General features: G+C 35.9%; 1 protein-coding gene across 3 annotated transcripts in view; it reads left to right on the top strand.

The window, feature by feature from the left end:
* The first annotated feature begins 60 nt into the window (after positions 1–60).
* PPHLN1 (periphilin 1) overlaps positions 61–17,696 on the top strand; it is an 82,679-nt gene continuing 65,043 nt past the window's right edge. Inside the window, exons 1-5 of one of the 3 annotated variants that reach the window (XM_085318531.1) lie at positions 61–339; positions 5,962–6,007; positions 7,324–7,415; positions 10,496–10,666; positions 11,615–11,676. In XM_085318531.1, coding sequence (XP_085174657.1) covers position 6,007; positions 7,324–7,415; positions 10,496–10,666; positions 11,615–11,676 — 326 coding nt within the window. In that variant the 5' untranslated portion in view covers positions 61–339; positions 5,962–6,006. Of the gene's footprint in view, positions 340–5,961; positions 6,008–7,323; positions 7,416–10,495; positions 10,676–11,614; positions 11,677–17,696 lie in introns of all 3 variants that reach the window. The other 2 variants (XM_085318529.1, XM_085318530.1) reach the window with 2 other exon arrangements.

The following is a 17,696-nucleotide window of genomic DNA, read 5'->3' as shown; positions in this document are numbered from 1 at the left end:
GCTGCTTCAGGGGACGGCGCGGGTTAGCGCGGTGGCGGCGGCGTTGCCGCGCCCTGCGGCAGGCGGCTGGGGCTTCGCGAGCGGAGAGCTTTGCCTCCGCCCGGCGTTAGGAGCGGCTGGGCATTCACCGGCTCTGAGATCCTGTGGGGTCCCAGCTCCGGGCTCGTTTGATCGCTTAGGCACCCAGGTGCGCCTGAAAAGGCGGTCCGGAGGCCTCTCTAGCAAGGCAGCGCCACGAGAGCCTTTGAAGATGGACGGAGGTTCCTCCTGCGGCTTCTGCGGAGACCAGTATCCACCTGACCGTAATCCGCGTTGCTCTCTGTAGCTTCTTAGAAGTTGGTATGAATGGAAGTGTAGAGATGGGAGGAACTGGAAGGATACTCTCTCCTTGGCAAAAAGCCATTATTTCAAGAATGATGTACGAGTTGGACAACAAATGTATAAACTTAGGGTCTTTTATTTTCTTTTTTAACCCATGCACAACAGAAAAGTCCGTTTCTCATTTTCCTTTGTCTTTTTACCYTTCTTACCCTGTTATTATTTCTGCATACTTATGAGAATTATTTTTGAAGTTGAATTACTAGAAACAAATGTTTAGAGGCTGTTTAAATCCCTCTGTGTACATCTTCAGTGAAGCTTCATGTTGATGCGATCAATATCTGTTTTTTTTCCGGAGGGGTAAATAAAAGCTAAGCATGTCACCTATGARCTGATTTCCTGAAAAGTATTAGAATAAGTCTTTTTACTTTGCTTAACARCAGATCATTCTGTTGTATACTTAAAGTCTTTATTAGTATTGTAGTGTTTTAAGTCTTCTCTTCACAGTTCTCTCTTTTCTCTTATGCTTTTTAAGTAGGAGCTTTACCCTGAATTTTGAAGTATCATTTTAAAATCATTCTTTATTAGAGGTGTCTGTGACTTCAAAGATRCTGAAAGAAAGACACAAAAAAGTGTGGAAATTCACAGAATCTGTGCAGGTGATTAGCGAAGGCTGAGTTACTGATTGGCTTGGTGAAATGTTCAGGGTTTGTTGGTACTTTCAAGTGTAAATGCTTAAAGCACTGAGGTTTTGACCTGTTATGACAGGAGTGCGGTGAGCTGACATGTTTTGTTGTCAAAATGTTGGTGCTGCAAGATGGAAGGGCACTGTGGAAGCGGTGATCCATACAGTTGTTTGCATTGATATTCTTAGTGCAGCAGCCCCATAACCGCCTTGTGTAATATTCTTTTGTGGCATTGACAGTGATGAAGGACAGGATGTTTGTAACTACAGGTGTTCACATAAATATAAATGCTAATACATCAGTCTTTATATAAATATAACCCCAAAGCATTACCTTAATTTCTTTTGCTCCCAGTGGTAGATTAAAATGATGTGACTAGAAGCATAAACCAGTGGGGTTTTAAATCCTCATCAGATTGCTGTTGTTACTACTATTCTTTTTTCAACTTGAACACTTTGACTCTTTTTTTTTTCCTGATCTGGGAATTAATTTGACTTTGGTAAATCAGTGCTTTATTAAAATGATTTTTCCTTATTTTAAGTCAGAAAGATCAGAAGGAGAGTCAAAGGTGTAAGGAGTTGGAAAAATAGATGATACAATGGCAGATGAGGTTCCATGTCAATAAGTGTGGATTAATGCATATTAAGGGGAAGCATGGATCTAGTTAAATATTTTACAAGCTTTTGAGTTAGATGACTCTGATCCAGAATAAGACCTTTGGATCATGGTGTCAGTGAATAGTTTTCTTCATATAACTATAGCTGAAACACAGCTGAAACATAGTTTTTTTTCCCCCTTCTTATAAATCAGTGATATATGTAAATAGGAATGTTACACTGGTGTTAGGTAGGAGGCAGAAATGAATTTTATTATCTTTGTTTCAGGACAACTTTGTCTTGAGAGAACAGATAAATCTGGTTATAGTGTAGTAAACTTGAGGTCTGATCTCTTGAATTCTTGTTGATGGAATTTTCTCATATTGATCTTACAATAACATGGATTTTCCCCCCCTTCTTATAAATCAATGATACATGTAATTGGGAATGTTTAGGTTGTATAGGACAGTCAATCCTGGCACTGCTTTCAATGCTCTCCCCTCCCTCTCACCTTCCTTCCTGCTACAATTCTTCTGTGTTTCACATGAAGAAGAAAATGTATGAGCAGAGGTTTGCTTCCTCCCTCCCCCACCCCCACAACTTTTAATTGGCTTTAAAAAAAGTTTMTTTTTTTTCCTGTAAGTCCTACCTTGCAAAAAGTATATATTGCAAAATTAAGGAGATTCACAAATTGCCTGGAGCCATGGAAAGTGGTCCTCTTGTATGAAGAGAGGCTGAAATGACTGAGATCATTCAGATAAAAAAGGGATGAAAAGAGAGGCATGATACCAGTGCTTCAAATATTTTCTATTCTTCTTTTAACACAAATGGATATTCAGTAAAATTGAACGGTGCTGAAATTGCAAGAAGGTAAGTATTCCTTGTTTATTTTAACCTGTAGTCAGAGTATGAAACTCTATGCAACAGCAAACAACTTGAACTAAAGATATTCAGAGAAAATTTGAATAGTAGTTTAGATAACAAAAATACTGGAGCTTTATATTTTCTAATCGTAATAGTTATGAAGAAAGGAGAGGAAAACACAGAAAGCCTCTAATTCGAACTTTTTTTGGTATCTCATCCCAGTTGAATATGCCTAGGCTTCTATTTGCTTTTGAAAAACTTATGTCATAATATTTGTTAGGAAGAGCTGGATTCCACTCTCTGTATCTCTGTGTTTTCTTTATGGCTTCCTCATTGTAAAGAACTTTATTTACTACTGTGGTGGATTTTTCTCTCCATTGTTACATTTCTGCTTTTTTTGTGTTACCAGTATAGAATATGTCTATTCAGTGTTTTAAGCATTTCCCGAWTATGTGGGGGAGATTACTTTTTTCCCCAACATGCTTTATCTGTCCTGCCTGCTGTCTGCATAGGAGGTAGCAGGATATGTTTGAAGCGCTATCAAATACTAATTATTGGAATCAATGCAACTGTTGAAAGAAAAAGCTGTGTCTTTTTCTAGTCTCAAGGTGGCAATTGCCTGATGCTGCAGAATTGTTTGTGATTTCTGTTTCCTTGCAATTCTCTGAGCATCTTTCTTAGATTTTGYTCTTTAAGAGTGTCTGAGGTTTTTTTTCTAGAGCTTTCTAAACCATAGCAGAGAGTTAAACTGGCCAAGATTTTTCAGTTTCAGTTGTTTGTCATAGTAGCAGTATAAAATCAGATATATTGAGTAGCATCAGAGATGCTGCTGCTGTCTGCCTCTGGATTTACAGCACAGCTTTGGTTTTATGCTTTGTTCACATATGGCAAGACGTAGCCATCTGGGTTAGAAAGCTGCATGTTTTGTTTCAGAACTGTAGCACCTGCGGAAGGCTGATAGCACAATCTTCAGAATTCGAGATCCTGGCGAAGTAGATATTTCAAGGAGTGATGAAAATTGATGTTCAAGCAAGTGTAAACAGACAAGAATTATATAGAAAATACTGGAGGGCTCTCAGAAATGTGTCTTTTTTTTTTAACCTTACTGATGTTCCGTAGAAAGGAAGAAAGAATGAAAAATGAATCGTTGATTGACAAAGCAAACCCAGATGCGCAAAAATTCAAAGTTTTAGCATTCCTGTAATCTGCTTGATGAAGAAACCCTTTTTGTATTACATCTGTTGTACTAGCGTAGAGCAAGGCATAGYGCTGTGATAACCAGAGCAAAGCCGTTCCTGGCAGCTGGCCACAGCGGGGCAGCTTGTGCTGCGGTAATGGAGYGGTTTCTGTGCATGCTGAAGTATCGTTATTTGAGAGAATAAAGAACGTGCTTTAGGGAAAACAGTCATCTCTGACCAAAAATGARGAAGAGGCTGTTTAAATTAATAGAGCAGGTGATTATTTGTCACAATGTTAAAGAAATTTCATAGCACTTTTGCTATTTGCAAATTTTCTATTTGCTAATAGAAAATAGTATCAGTTACAGTGGTGTTAAGTAGGAGACAAAAATGGATTTTATTATCTTTGTTTCAGGACAACTTTGTCTTGAGAGAACAGATAAATCTGGTTRTAGTGTAGTAAACTTGAGATCTGATMTCTTGAATTCTTGKTGATGGAATTTTCTCATATTSATCTTACAAGTTTAGATTMTTTGTGGTTGATGATACATTGTTAAAGCTATGTTCTGAATAGGTCACATCAGTTAAGAAATAGAAATATTCTCAATAGTAATAAATGAAATGTATTCAAGGTACTGAAAAACACATTTTCCTCCCTGTAACCTTTTTTTTTCTCTGGTATTTTCAAAAACATCCTTAGTTTATCTCATTGATCCTAGTTAAAATTGTACATTTAGCCTTCTGTATAAAATTTGTCACCTGTTTTTTCCKTATTAATGTTTTTGGCAATGTGTTTGATAGTCTGATTGACTTTTCTCTATTTTATTCTTCTAACTGTAGAATCTCTTCGCTGGGATTTTGCTTCTCTCCCCATACTTCTTGTCTAATGTAATTCTATTTTTTTTGTCTGTYTGTTTCTTTTGTTTYCCCCCTTCAGTCTGTTGGCTTTTGTGGTSGTTTATCTATACCTATTTCCTCCCSCCCTTTTTTTTCCAACTTGTATTTTTGTTTTGTCAAAATACTGGTGATAATTCTTGCTGATTTCATGGTGGTCCCTCAACAGTGATAAAAGTGGGAGTGTTTTTATCAGCCTTTCTGTCTAATAGTTCGATAGGGCATATACATGAATGTCAGTGCCTGCTGCCAGGAATGTGTGCTGGGATGCTGGAGGTGGCTTAACTGACAGAGCAGTATGATGTAAAAGCTTGCATTCAACTTTAATGGCATTTGTCTGAAATGTGTTGAGTTTTTTTTTTTTTTTTTAAATTATTTTGAGTTAACTTCACAGTAACACTTGAGTGTTTCATATAGCATTGTCTGGGCACTATTGCATTTGTCAAAATCCACAAAAATTTGGAAACCACCAGGCAGAATCTTAATCCTTTTTCTGATATTTGCTGTTGGCCCCAAAACTGGGTGAGAATAGCCATCACTTACCAAAGTCTATACACATACAAGAAGTGCGTATGATGTGGGTGAGTAGGACAGGGATTAGGAGATGCAGAGAAGTGATGTGCACCATATGCCACCAAAGCCTTACAGGCTTTCTGGCTGTGACTGCTTGTGGGTGGAATGAATGGTCCATGTTGAGAAAAGAGGTGGGCATGAAGGAACAAGAGCAAGATATTTTGAGAAGGAGCRCCTTAAACATATTTCAACATCATGGTCTCATTAGTATTCAGATGTATTCAGTTACTCTTCTACTAGGTAAAAAGGAGAATTGTGAGGACAACCAGAAGTGAGGAGGGGACAGTGTAAGAGCAGGTGGAGCATGGTCCAGGTGACACAAGAAGGGGCTCAGAGGCTGCCAGGGAACAGTTAATGCACATGCTGCTGCTGACATGAGACTGAGTGTTTAGCAGAAGTCCTTGAAGTAGAGAATGAAGAAAAGTTGATGCAGTTACTGTGAAAATGTCGGGAGAAGTGCTTCTTATGGGTGCACCTAACCAGCAAAAACAGCTACATGTTGTCTGTTTTAGAATTAGGCATTGCACATTGGAGAGGCCAGGCCCAGTAGATCCTCTAAATCTTATCCTTGCAGAAAAACTGTAACAACCAAACTCTTACCTGTTTAGGTAGCTTTTTATTTAGTGTAGGACAATGTCAGACTAGCCCTGTGTCTCAGTTATGGAACCTACTTAGAGTCAAATCCATAAATAGAACAGGATTTCTTAGTCTAGTTTAATAAATTATTTTGTGCTAATGCAGACAGATTATGGGGAATGGGCAGTAAAAGGATTTAGACTTTAAATATCTRTTTTTCTTAAAAAATATTTATAAATTTGTGATTTTTTTGCTTATTTAATTCTTTTTTTGTAGGTAATCTTTGAGACTTCAGAAGCCAGTTGCTAAAACTGACAGAAAAGTGAGTACGCAAATATTTGTTGTTTTCAACAAAAAACTTTCTCTAATGGTTAATAAACTCTTATGATTCTGGATCATCTATAGTAATAATTATTTTTATATAACCTCAAAAAATCTATCTCCAATTTTTCTTCTGTCAGCTTAGGGTAGATAGTTTTACGTATCCCTCTTTCTGAGTATGTCCTGCTGTATCTTTCTTTTACTGAGTATTTTTGGTAGCTAAAATGAAAGGGAACTTTGAAAAGTAATTGAAATTACTTTGAAAAGTAATTTGAAATTCTAGCAATTTCTTATCTATTTTCAGCCATAAATGTTTATATAATTTGAGATTGAAGTGTGTCACCTTTACAACTGTCAGAATGCTCTTTGGCTCTTCCAGTTTGTGTTGTCTGATACAGCATGACTAGAATCTCTTATGATGTTGGTTTTCCACCTGAATTTAGTTATTTTGATTTTGAAGGCTACTTTTTTCTAAGAAGAGAAACTTTTTTGTTCTGCCAGATCCCAATTTAAAACAGGAAGTATTTGCATTTAAATCACTGATGCATCATGGAGCTTTGTACTGACTGTTGGAATGGTGTGTCATATCTTAACCTCTTTCCAAGTGGTCAATCAAAATTACAATGTTTTAAAAAGCAGGAACTGTTCAGTCTTATAACAGAGAAACAAACTATTTTATTTTATTTTATTTTCTCTAATTTTAGCAGAACAATCTYGACATTTGTGTAAGGTATGTCTGTGTGAATTTGTACAGCTAGTATTTGTAAAATGCTTAAATTTCAATAGGACTGCTGTAAGTATCTGTAATTATACTGATTATATTGCACTAATTCCCAGTTATTTTTGCACAAACTGTGAGTGCTTTTCTGAAGAATGCGTACCACAAAGTCTGCCACAAGTGTTTGTCTTATTTCAAACTGTGCTCAGATGTTCATTGTTCAGGTTTGTTTGTTCTGTTGAGAATGTAAATGGCTTTTTAAATAGTCTGGTACATCAAAGGTGTACCAATAAAACTGTGGTTATTAACTCTTAGAAGAGGTTAACATGGGCTCTTTGCAATTTGAGGTTTTGAATAATGATGCCAACAAAACTTTGATTTCTAGCTTTTTTCTAACGGAAGTTCACCTGATTGCTTTCTAGCAATCTAGGTAAATTCACTTTTAAAGGGACTTCATTTACAAAAGGAAGTGTATGTATTGAGCCTTTGAGTTGTATATTACCCTGGGAGAAGCTGGAGAGCCTTTATTATAAGCTGACTGTATTTTGGATACTCGTAGTAAGTTTGGTTTTGGTTAATTGAATTTTTCTTGTCTTTAGTGGCATATCGAAGAGATGAAATGTGGTCTGAAGGGCGATATGACTACGAAAGACTTCCAAGAGAACGCCTTCCTCCAAGGATTCATCCTGATGCAAGTGTATACTATGTTTCTTTAGGACTGGGCTTATASCATAAGGGCTGGATTTATATAAGTAATTAAGTTTCTAGTAAACCTTTAGRTATTTCTCCCCTCCCCTGATTCAGTTCTATTCTCATTCACTTAAGCCAACAGTCTAGCAAATGAATCTGCACAGGGTTAATGGGATGCCTACTGAATTAGACCTTGTACATTTTTCTGCCAAAATCCTTTGAAAGCATCTTAGAGTAGTCGTGTTTTGATAAATTGATTTTCAGTATATTTCTGTGTGTAATTACACACAGGATTTTTAGTAACTTCTGGAAGAACCAAAAGCCATGCTATATTGTAGTTTTTCCTCAGAATGATTTTTTAAAATATTAATACATTTTTGAAGTTATTTGAGATGGTAAAATAACTACTTTCAGCATTGTTCTTGTCACTGGTGCCATTTTTAGCTTAATGTTTAAAGATTAGAAACAAATGTTTGTTACAAACTTCTAGAATAGCTWTTGACTACAGAAATTGTATTTTAGAGCCTTGCAAGCTAAAAGCTTGCCAAGAAGAGTGTTGATGGAAATTTGTTTTGGAGGCATTGAGASTTCCACTCTGTTATGTTTGTAAAAGCAAAGAATATGTAATCTACTGTTACTCTTCACTAGATTAACTTTAGAATGCTTTTAGAAAATCACTGTGCCAAAGTAGGTAAAATAATGTTTTTTCTTCTCTATTTCTGTCTGAGATGACTAAAGAAGAGAGAAAACAGATTGGAACTTTGTCTTTTACAGCTATTACAATTTAAATAGAATTTAAAGAACATTTTCTGAATGTTTCTGTTTATATGATATGCAATACACATTTGAGAATATAAACTGTAGGTATYGAAGCCTGTTATCTGGCTATTGTTTCCTTCCTTTTAAATCTGGGAGTGATAATACACTGATTTGGCATACTTTCTGGGTTCACTCCATTTTCATCTTGTCTCTTCTGTGGCTTACTGGTGTTGGTAACTTAGTAACTAGTTACATAGTCTTGTCTCTTCTGATTAGTGTATTAGTATTTGGCCACTTTGTGTCAGTTTTAACTCTTTTTACAGGAAATAACAAAATTTCTGCATTTTCAGCATACCAGAAATCAGATAAGTTTGCACGGGGTATTAAGTTAGCTGCTTCTCCAGTATACTCATGAGGAATAGAACACAGGGGAAGGCAGAATGGACTTTCACAGATTTTTTTTTCTTTTAGTATTATTTCTTTAAGTAAAGCCACATTTGACTTTACTAGCATATTGCTAATTTAATCAAATCATTGCAACAGTGACATTCTTAAATTTTGTTAGTCTTTCAAGCTTTTTAGGGAACAAAGCATAGCAYATACATTATGAATTTTTACTTCTAGATTTAAAAGATATGATGCAGTCTTCTTTCTAATGCAAGAAAGAATTAATCTGGTATTTCAATGTTAGGGTTAMATTTTAAATGTTTTTAACTGAAGATGAAGGGACTAGCAGAATACAATAATATATCACCATCATTACTATCCATCTGTTTCCAAAAACTCCCACAGTAGTCAGACCAGCCAAGACTGATGTTGCTTTGCCTTACTAAAAGGTGGATATTTAGCTCCTCCTTGTATGACTGCTCCTTCAAGATGGTTTGGCAGGTGATTTCTCTCCTTGTAAGACTGTGCCATTGGAACTGTGTGTGTATAAAGATCTGTCTTATTTTTGGCCTGGCAAGGAAAGTGGAATTAATTTATTCGTCAGTCTGTCTTATGAATGCCTCACTGTTTGCTGGTAGGTTAATACGTTGGAATTGAGACATGCTAGTGATCCAGAGTGTAGTGTCTCTTTTTCAAGAGAGCAAGAGACTTGTCCAAATCTGATGTTAATTAGTATGTCAATATTGTTTTGTGAGGTGGACTTTTGAGTGAGGTTAAAGTATAGAGCAGTTTTTCTTTAGCTTCGGAGTGTATCTTCTTTCAAAGTCACATAACAAAAAATGTTTTGGGAAGGTGTTCAATTAGGTAAGGGCTGATTAAGGCTTGTRGGAGTGTGTATATATGTAGATAGCCTCTACTTTGCATAAGTATGGTTGTAGGCTGGCTTTGGATTGCCCTGTAGCAAATATATTGGGTGGTCTCTGAAATCAGAACTAACTTTTTTTTTGCATGGTATTTATTGTTAAGTGCATGTTTATTGCATTTTTCTGCAAAAAACTTTTGTTAGATTGTGATTTCTGCAACTAGAAAAAATTCTGGTTTGTGCAYATCTTTTCCACCTTCCAAATTGCATGAACTGACTCAAGCCTGCATTTATAGCTTGAATTTTTAAGGTCCATAGAAAAAATATCTTGCTAAAGGACGAAGAATTAAAAGATAAGGTTTTGAATTTAGGTTTTCGCTTGTTTTTTACAGGCAGTTTAGTTTTATGGAAAACTCAGTTGTTGGAAAGTAAATTTGTATTTCTTGCAATTCGTGCTTAATAAACAAAGGATGTCTCTAACTGATAAATTGTKTGTGAAATTTGAAGGAAATAGAATAATTCTGCATTATAGCAAAGTGCTATCAAATATTTGCAGAAAAGAAGGGCTGGAATGTATTGAAAAGTTGTTTTTCTATTTAGCTTGTGACACACGGACTGTCTTCATTATAATCTTCATAGTGTGGAGGATATTACTGATGTTAAAAAAACTAATAGCATTTACAAATAGGCTCTTTGTTTTATAGTCATTACAGGTGTAACTTTATTGCRTTCTTTTCTTAAGAGTGAAGATGTCTGAGAAATATATGTAGTTGATGCTTAAAAGAAAAGAGCTAACACTACTACTTTACACTTTCAAAAGAAACTTCTAACTGCATTTAGGGTTTTTACATCTTTAGTTAAACTAGCAGTGCCTGAAGAGTTGCATCTACATCTAATGGTGTCCAGTTAGATGCAATAAGCTATTCCAACATCAGACTGACATGATTTCTAATGAATATTGTTTCTTTCTGTTATTTCAGCTTTAAGATTATTACTTTCCAGTATTTTTTGTACTTTCATCGTAGATTTTCAATTGTTAAAAGTAATATGATTTCACTTGTTTTGTGGTTTAGGATGACTACCATAGAGTAGTAAACATTGTGCCCAAGAAACCACCACTGCTCGAAAGACCTGGGGATGGAAGTTACAGTCGATATGATGATTATAGTCATGTTGACTACAGAGACTACGAGGAGGGTCGCAGTTTTGCCCATGAACGAAGAAGCGGTCCACCACACCGAGGTGTACATAAGGTGATTCTCTTTTCATTAATATAATGCCTGTCTTCTCATTAATGCTTGATTGCTGAACAATGATGACTCAAACATTGCTGTTTTTCTCTTAAACTGAAATACAGTGAGGGAGAAAAGCATCTAGCTTTTGATACTTGGTGATTTTATGCAATTATTATGCTTCTAAGGCTCTTGTGATTGATGATGCTGTATTCTGATTTGCTGCTTCTGTGGTTTCTAGTTACTCTATGAACATGGAAAGGAGCCCTTTTCCAGTTTTCTGGATAGCTCAGAGTCTGATGTGGGAAAACAGACATCACTAGAAGCCCTCTCTGTAATGCAGTGTAAAGTTTTCTAAATGAGTGGAAGAAAGATTGCAGTATTTTCTTCATATATAACAAATCCTTGTACATACGACTTGTTGCATTTCTCATTTGCAAAAATACTCACTAATTTAAATTTTGTCATAATGTTGGTTACATTTTTTTTCCAGCAGCTACATCTAAGTACAAAAATTATGGTGATTTTGAAAAGTCATGATTGCTGTCTCCCCTTCCCCCCCCCCAGCTCCCTAATATTTATGTACCTGTCTGAAATTCTGTAATTTCAAGTTAGTGATGAGAATTTACGTTTCAAAGAAGAGATTTTTTTCCCCTCATTAAAATCAGGCACACGTACATAGTTTGGAAATGCTTATAGTTGTTTGTGTTTYGTACAGCATTTCAAGATAATTAGTTTTTTTGGTTCTTTTAGTAATGATAAAGAGAAACAGAGAGAAAAACAAAAAGTTAAGTGGTTAGTGTGGACAGATAGATTAAATCTCTCTGTGAAAGATTAATACTTTCTTCAGTTCATCAAATACTTGTTTACTGTAGAATGAAAGCATCATTTGGCTACTATCTGTATTTCACATCTGATGCTGAGATATAATTCACACAACAATCTCTGTATATGTTGCAGGATGAATCAGGATACAGATGGCCAAGGGACGATCATCCTATAAGTCGGCAGCCTGAATACAGGTATTTTGTAAAACTTGACAGCAGTGCCACACACASAATCATGTAGGTTGGAAAGCTGTCTATTCCAGCCTCCTGCTCAAAGCAGGTTTTGTTAGAGCAGGCCAATTAGGATCTTGTCCAGCTGAGCTTTGAATCTGAAACTATGAAACTGCTGGGAAGCTTTGTTTTAAAAATATTGAATGTTGATTAGCTCTAAAGGTTTTCCTTCCCTTCAAGTTCATCCTGAAATTGGCTCATCATATTTGCTTAGTTGCTGACATGCATGTGCTGTCACTGGGTTGCAGGTATTGAAGTGTATTTATGCCTGCTCTGAATCTGAATATACTGTTAGTAGCAACTGCTAGGAACTCTGGTCACTGATCCATCTAGGGTTTCTGTTCTTCCCCTGGTGATCGTAGTTGAAGAACTACTTTTCGCTCTTTGTWGCCTTAGTCTTTTAAATAAAATATGAACTTTTGTATGTTACCTTTACAAATTAATTACAAAATTATATTTTAATGTACATGAAGATRTTACTACATGCAGTAAACAGTTAAATGACTGTTGGAATTTTTTGAAAATATAACTTTTTTAAAAATTTTCTRTTCTGGAGACTATCTCATAAAAATCCGTTCCACGCTGTAAATCTACTTTGATCATAGTCTTTTCATATAGAAGGTTCATGTAGGTACATGTACTTAAGGACATTTATGCTTTGAATGCAGAAACAGAGAAGAGTTGTTCTTGTATAAATTTGTCAATCTGTCATTAATCATTTGTTTATTCTTTAGGAGTTTCCTTCAAAAAAATCTTACTGTTTTGTAATGTGTATTTTGTTCTGATACTCAGTGACAACAAAACTGTCTTCACTGTACTTACTGTAAATATTAAGTACATTCTGATCTTTATTATCAAAAGAGTTCATGGAGCAGAGCAATAAAATGACAGGGATGTGGAAAAGGACATCTATGCAAGTAACAGACATTAGTGGAAAAGTGTTTTCTGATTATACTGTTTGAAATACAAATTAGAAGGCCTTCATATTGCACCATTTCTTTCTTTTAATATTTATTCAAATGATGAGAGGAATAATGATAATGCGTTGAAGATGTTGGCCTGGAACTGCAAGCACTATGATACATTTTCCTGATGCATGAGTTCACTTGCATGAATGACCCTTGCATGACTTTAGAGAAATTACTGATTTGCCTACTGTTTGCTTCTATGGCTGCAGGAACTTAAGGCCACAGTACAGTGGAAAGAAACAGCAACTTTAAAACTTGCTGGAGTGCATAATAGTATTATGAAGCTCAGCACTGACTAATTTATCTTGTAACTTTGGTTAAAACAGGTATTTGATTTGGTGTAAAATAGATGAGTTGTATGTTTTCTCATCTAGACTGATGACTACATATTGCCATAATATGTTGTATTCACTTCTGTGACCACCTTTTAATCTCTGCCTCAAGTTCCTATCTATGAAATGTTAAGAACAGTATTAAACAGTAGGACTCTTAACATACATATGTTTGCAATAATGTCTAATATGGGACTGTTGATATGATAAATCAAGTGCACAAAACAACATCATGCTCAAAGTCTTGTTCTCTGGGCAAAGAAGAAATTATATATACCTCATGTAAAGCCAAGAATTTGTTCTTAGTATAATTCAAATCTTAACAGACTAATCCAAGAATCAGTGTTAGTACAGATATAATTATTACAGAAAGATTATATCTATGCAGAAAAAGTTTCAGTAATAATAATCAGTTAAAAAGATAAAAAATGAACTTCTTAACTTATACCCCTTTTCTTGATATTATGCTTGCCCTTCCTCTGCTCATCTGGGTCCTAACTGTGGTGGTTTCATTCTGGTGTATGTGAGGAGTGTTATGGTGAGCTGCAGCATCTATAATCCTTTGCTGGGATGAATATAATGTTCTTCTCTGTGCTAGGATCCACTTGAGGTCATTTTTATATGTTTGCTAACATGCTTTTACACCTTTGCTCTTTCTTCGTTGGTCTRCAGGTCCATGTTACATCCAAATTTACTATATATGACGCCTTTTAACTATGTTAGATATTGTTTCTTTGCTACCCCTAAAACCGGTTTTGTCCAATTGATCGTTGGCAAAACAACATTTTTGTGTCAGACTCTTCAGAGCCAGGCTTGTGCCCCTATCTCTTATCATCCCATGCCTGTGCCTCCTCTAAGCCACGTTCTGTATTTCCACTTCTCAAGGCCTCTGCTATCTTAGCAGGCCTGTGTTTCTGTGTGCTATGTCATTGGGTTAGTTGCAAATATCTCATTCTACGTAGGCTAACTCCTTGTTACTGCGATCTATATAAAGCTACGGTTGTACCGTACAAAGACAAACAACAGAAAAACACATTAGCTGTAGACACACAGTCAATTGAAAGAAATAGCTTTTTCAGCTACACCGAGTAAAATAAAACTGCAGGCAGGTCAAGAAACGTCCAGACCGAGCAAGCCTGACAAGCCTGAGAGTTGAGGCRTTGCAAACTCGGTACAAAGCTTATGGCCTGTTACTAGCAATGGCAATACGATATTACAGAGCTGCACAATTGCAATAGATATATTTTCCTTTGAACGTGGCAATTTAGACATAACTAGATCATTATGTAATTTCACAGAAGAAGAGTTTACATACTACTATAAGGGTTTGTCTGCTTTAGAGTTCTYTCGAACTTCTTTCCCTGAGGCTGGAAGCAGTAGTAAAGGGTTTTGGAAAATGGTTTGCATTCTGTAGAAACTTGTGTGAACATTCTTTCATTTCTTCTTTCCTGTTTAGAAGAATTGCAATTGTTTAAAACTGTAAAAAGGGACTGAGTTAGTGCCAGGCAGTTTATTTTACACAGAACAAGAGTGGCACCCAGTGGTCAAAAAGATTCTCTTTAAATGTCTCTTTTTAATTTCTTCCATTAAAAACGGGAGTATAAAATTTCAGCCTGTTTTGTCGAAGACTTTAGTAATGTATTGGGTAGTAGTCCTGTTTCAGTCTTTATTATACATTTTAGAATGTGTAAGTGTAACACAATAGCTATAAGAATATGAAAACTTCGTAGAGACATTTGGTTCGGTTGAGAGTACAGAGATGTATTTATAATTGAAGGAARCCTTACTGATTTGTTGTATAAATACACTGTAGCACATCAGAAGTCTGGCTGAACGGAAGAGAACAAGAACATTGAATACTCTTGGAAATCAAATCCTGYGATCAGGTTGTTAAACACTTGTAGCATTGCATACTTGGAAATAATTAGGATTTTTTTGCATATTGTTTGCTATTGAGCTATGTAGTGGATCTCAATAGAGGAAATCRAAGTACAGTACTCAAAGTATGTTATCTCCTGTGGTGAAAACTCTTAATTATCTTTTGCTCTGAAAACATTTGCATTATGAAACATAAGACTCAGTAATGTTTATATAAGACAAAGCTATCTCTTTGGATATGATGAAAGCTACTTCCCATAAGTTCTTAAGGAGTACATATAAGCTGKTTTTTTTTTCTTTAGAGTAGGAAAGGGAGATTTAAGATTATTTTTAACTAGGAGTACTTTTTAAAAGTTGTGTGGAACATGGCTGAAACATAGTGTGAAATTAGATTTGTGAAACTAAAGATACTCAGGAGACCTATAAAGTTAATGGGATTTTGTAATCAGCACAGTTACTATGCTGTCTGGCAAATACAGCTCTTTACTTGACGTAAATAGTCAAACTGATCTTTTTTTTCCCCTTATTTTTAAAAATTCATTCAGCAACTAGAAATGTACTATAAGTTGTTGTTGTCAATACTGTGTTTAGCATTTTCTCTTAAACATTAACAATTCACATTTTCCTAGTGTGATTTTTGGCAAATTAAGTTTAAAAAGAAAAAAAGTTTCTAATCTCTTCATTTTTTTCATGTTTGTTCCACTTACCCTCTTTCTTTGAAGTGATGAAAAACATCACTTGGTATTCCCCCAAATTAAAAGAAGTTACTTACTTTGAATATCAAGAAACACTTCAATAATGTGGAGTTTTGGGTGGCGAAAATTTCCTTGATGTTGAAGGAATCATCTGTTGTTTTCTTTTAGAGCTGTTTGGCTTTATCTAAAAAATAAGAAAGTTATGCTCATTTTGCAGCCACATGGCTTGAATTGCAATTATGTGAACTGACCAGTGGCAATTCCCCATGAGCTTATTCTTTAGCCACATCCAGTATGTGATTCCTAGCTGTGTTTCCCCTCCCTCCCCCTTTCTTCTTATGGGGTTATGCTCCAGTTTTTAAGCAGCTGTCATTTGCTAGTAGTCTACCACTGAGCAGAACATCACTGGTCATTTTGTTCTTTTCTGGACCACTCACTTCATGAGAGCTGTTTTGAAGCCTGCTTAGTGAACAGCTATCTTAATCACAACTTTTTTTGCTTTTTAACCATAATGCCATATTTTTATGTACAAAAAATAAAAGAAATCGGTGGATGTTCTGGGCATAGACTTTAAAAAGTGTTCCCAGATTTCCTGTGCTGATCTAAGGGACTCTTTCTCAATTTCCTGTGCTGATCTAAGGGACTCTTTCTCAATTTCTAAACTCTGGGAACTGATGTGATTTGTGTAACCTTCATTGTTTGATCTGAAAGAATTATGTACCACTTGATTCAAGTTTATTTGACAATTACAAAGAATTGTACATTGTATATCAAAGCAGAATCCCTTCAGCTTGCAAACAGAGAACCCTCTACACAGAGGATGGCGGTTTTAATGTCTCAATTGCTGGTGCTGTAAGACTTGTGAAACTTATAAATTATGAGCAGAGTAGAGCTCAAATACCACATGACATTTTTGGCATGTTATATCATATACCAACTTCTGATGCTGATCACTCTTCTAGGGCTGTGTTGTTACCTATCTTTAATGTTATGTCCACCAAGGTTATTTGAAGCATTTGACTCAGTTCTTTCCATGAATGACACGTTGTTGGAAAAGTTGCAGAGAACAATCCACTTTTGTTGACTTTAGTGATAGAGTACTTCACTATGAGCCTCAGAACAATGAATTTTATGAACCAGCTCRTTACTTTAAATTCAGATAAACTATTATGTGTGAAATGCTTTAGAAGATCAGTGGTTTCATTTTAGTCAACAGAGTTCATTAGTTATCAAATACATGAAACTTGGCAACATAAGACRGATAAGACTCATCTTCAAAGAGAAATTGGAAAATGTAAGTCCCAGTTATATGTGCATTAAGTTTTCTACTTAAACTTATTCAAGGTCCAGATTGTTTTAAGGTAAGGATTGCAGTATGTGTAGACAAAATATTCTGAATCAATAGTAATGGCAGTTCGTTTAATACAGACTCCTGAGAAGTGGCTAAGATAGGAGACTTAGAATGTTTCCTATCTAGTTACTGATATAGATGAATTTTCATTTGTTAATGAAGACAATTTGCTGCTGCTACTTTTTTTTTTATGGCATATGCGAAATTAGGAAGTAGTCTTAATCTGGTTCTTAATGMATTTGTATATATAAAACAGATCTACTGGTCTGCAGGGCACAGAGTACATTTTGTAATAAATAGAAATAAAACAACGTGGGATCTGAGGGGGAATCGTATCGATGTCTGTAAGTACCTGAAGGGGAGGGTGTCAAGGGGATGTGGCTAAACTCTTTTCAGTTGTTCCATGTGACAGGACAAGAAGAAATCACAGAATCATAAAATCAGTAGGGTTGGAAGGGACCTCTGGAGATCATCTAGTCCAACCCMCCTGCTCAAACAGGGTCACCTAGAGCATGTTAGACAGGGTTGCRTCCAGGCAGGCCTTGAAGAYYTCCAGAGAAGGAAACTCCACAACCTCTCTGGGCAACCTSYTCCAGTGCTYCGTCACTCTCATAGGGAAGAAATTCCCCCTCACGGTCAGGCAGAACTTCCTGKGCTTCAATTTCTGCCCATTGCCTCTTGTCCTGTCACACGGGACAATTGAAAAGAGTTTGTCCCCGTCCCCTTGACACCCTCCCTTCAGGTACTTGTACACATTGAT

Source organism: Rhea americana, unplaced genomic scaffold, assembly GCF_003343005.1.
Source record: "Rhea americana isolate MKP2758 unplaced genomic scaffold, rheAme1 scaffold_54, whole genome shotgun sequence".
In the NCBI taxonomy this organism is placed as follows: Eukaryota; Metazoa; Chordata; class Aves; order Rheiformes; family Rheidae; genus Rhea; species Rhea americana.
Note: the sequence above shows the minus strand (reverse complement) of the source record. Positions and strands in the feature narration are given on the sequence as shown.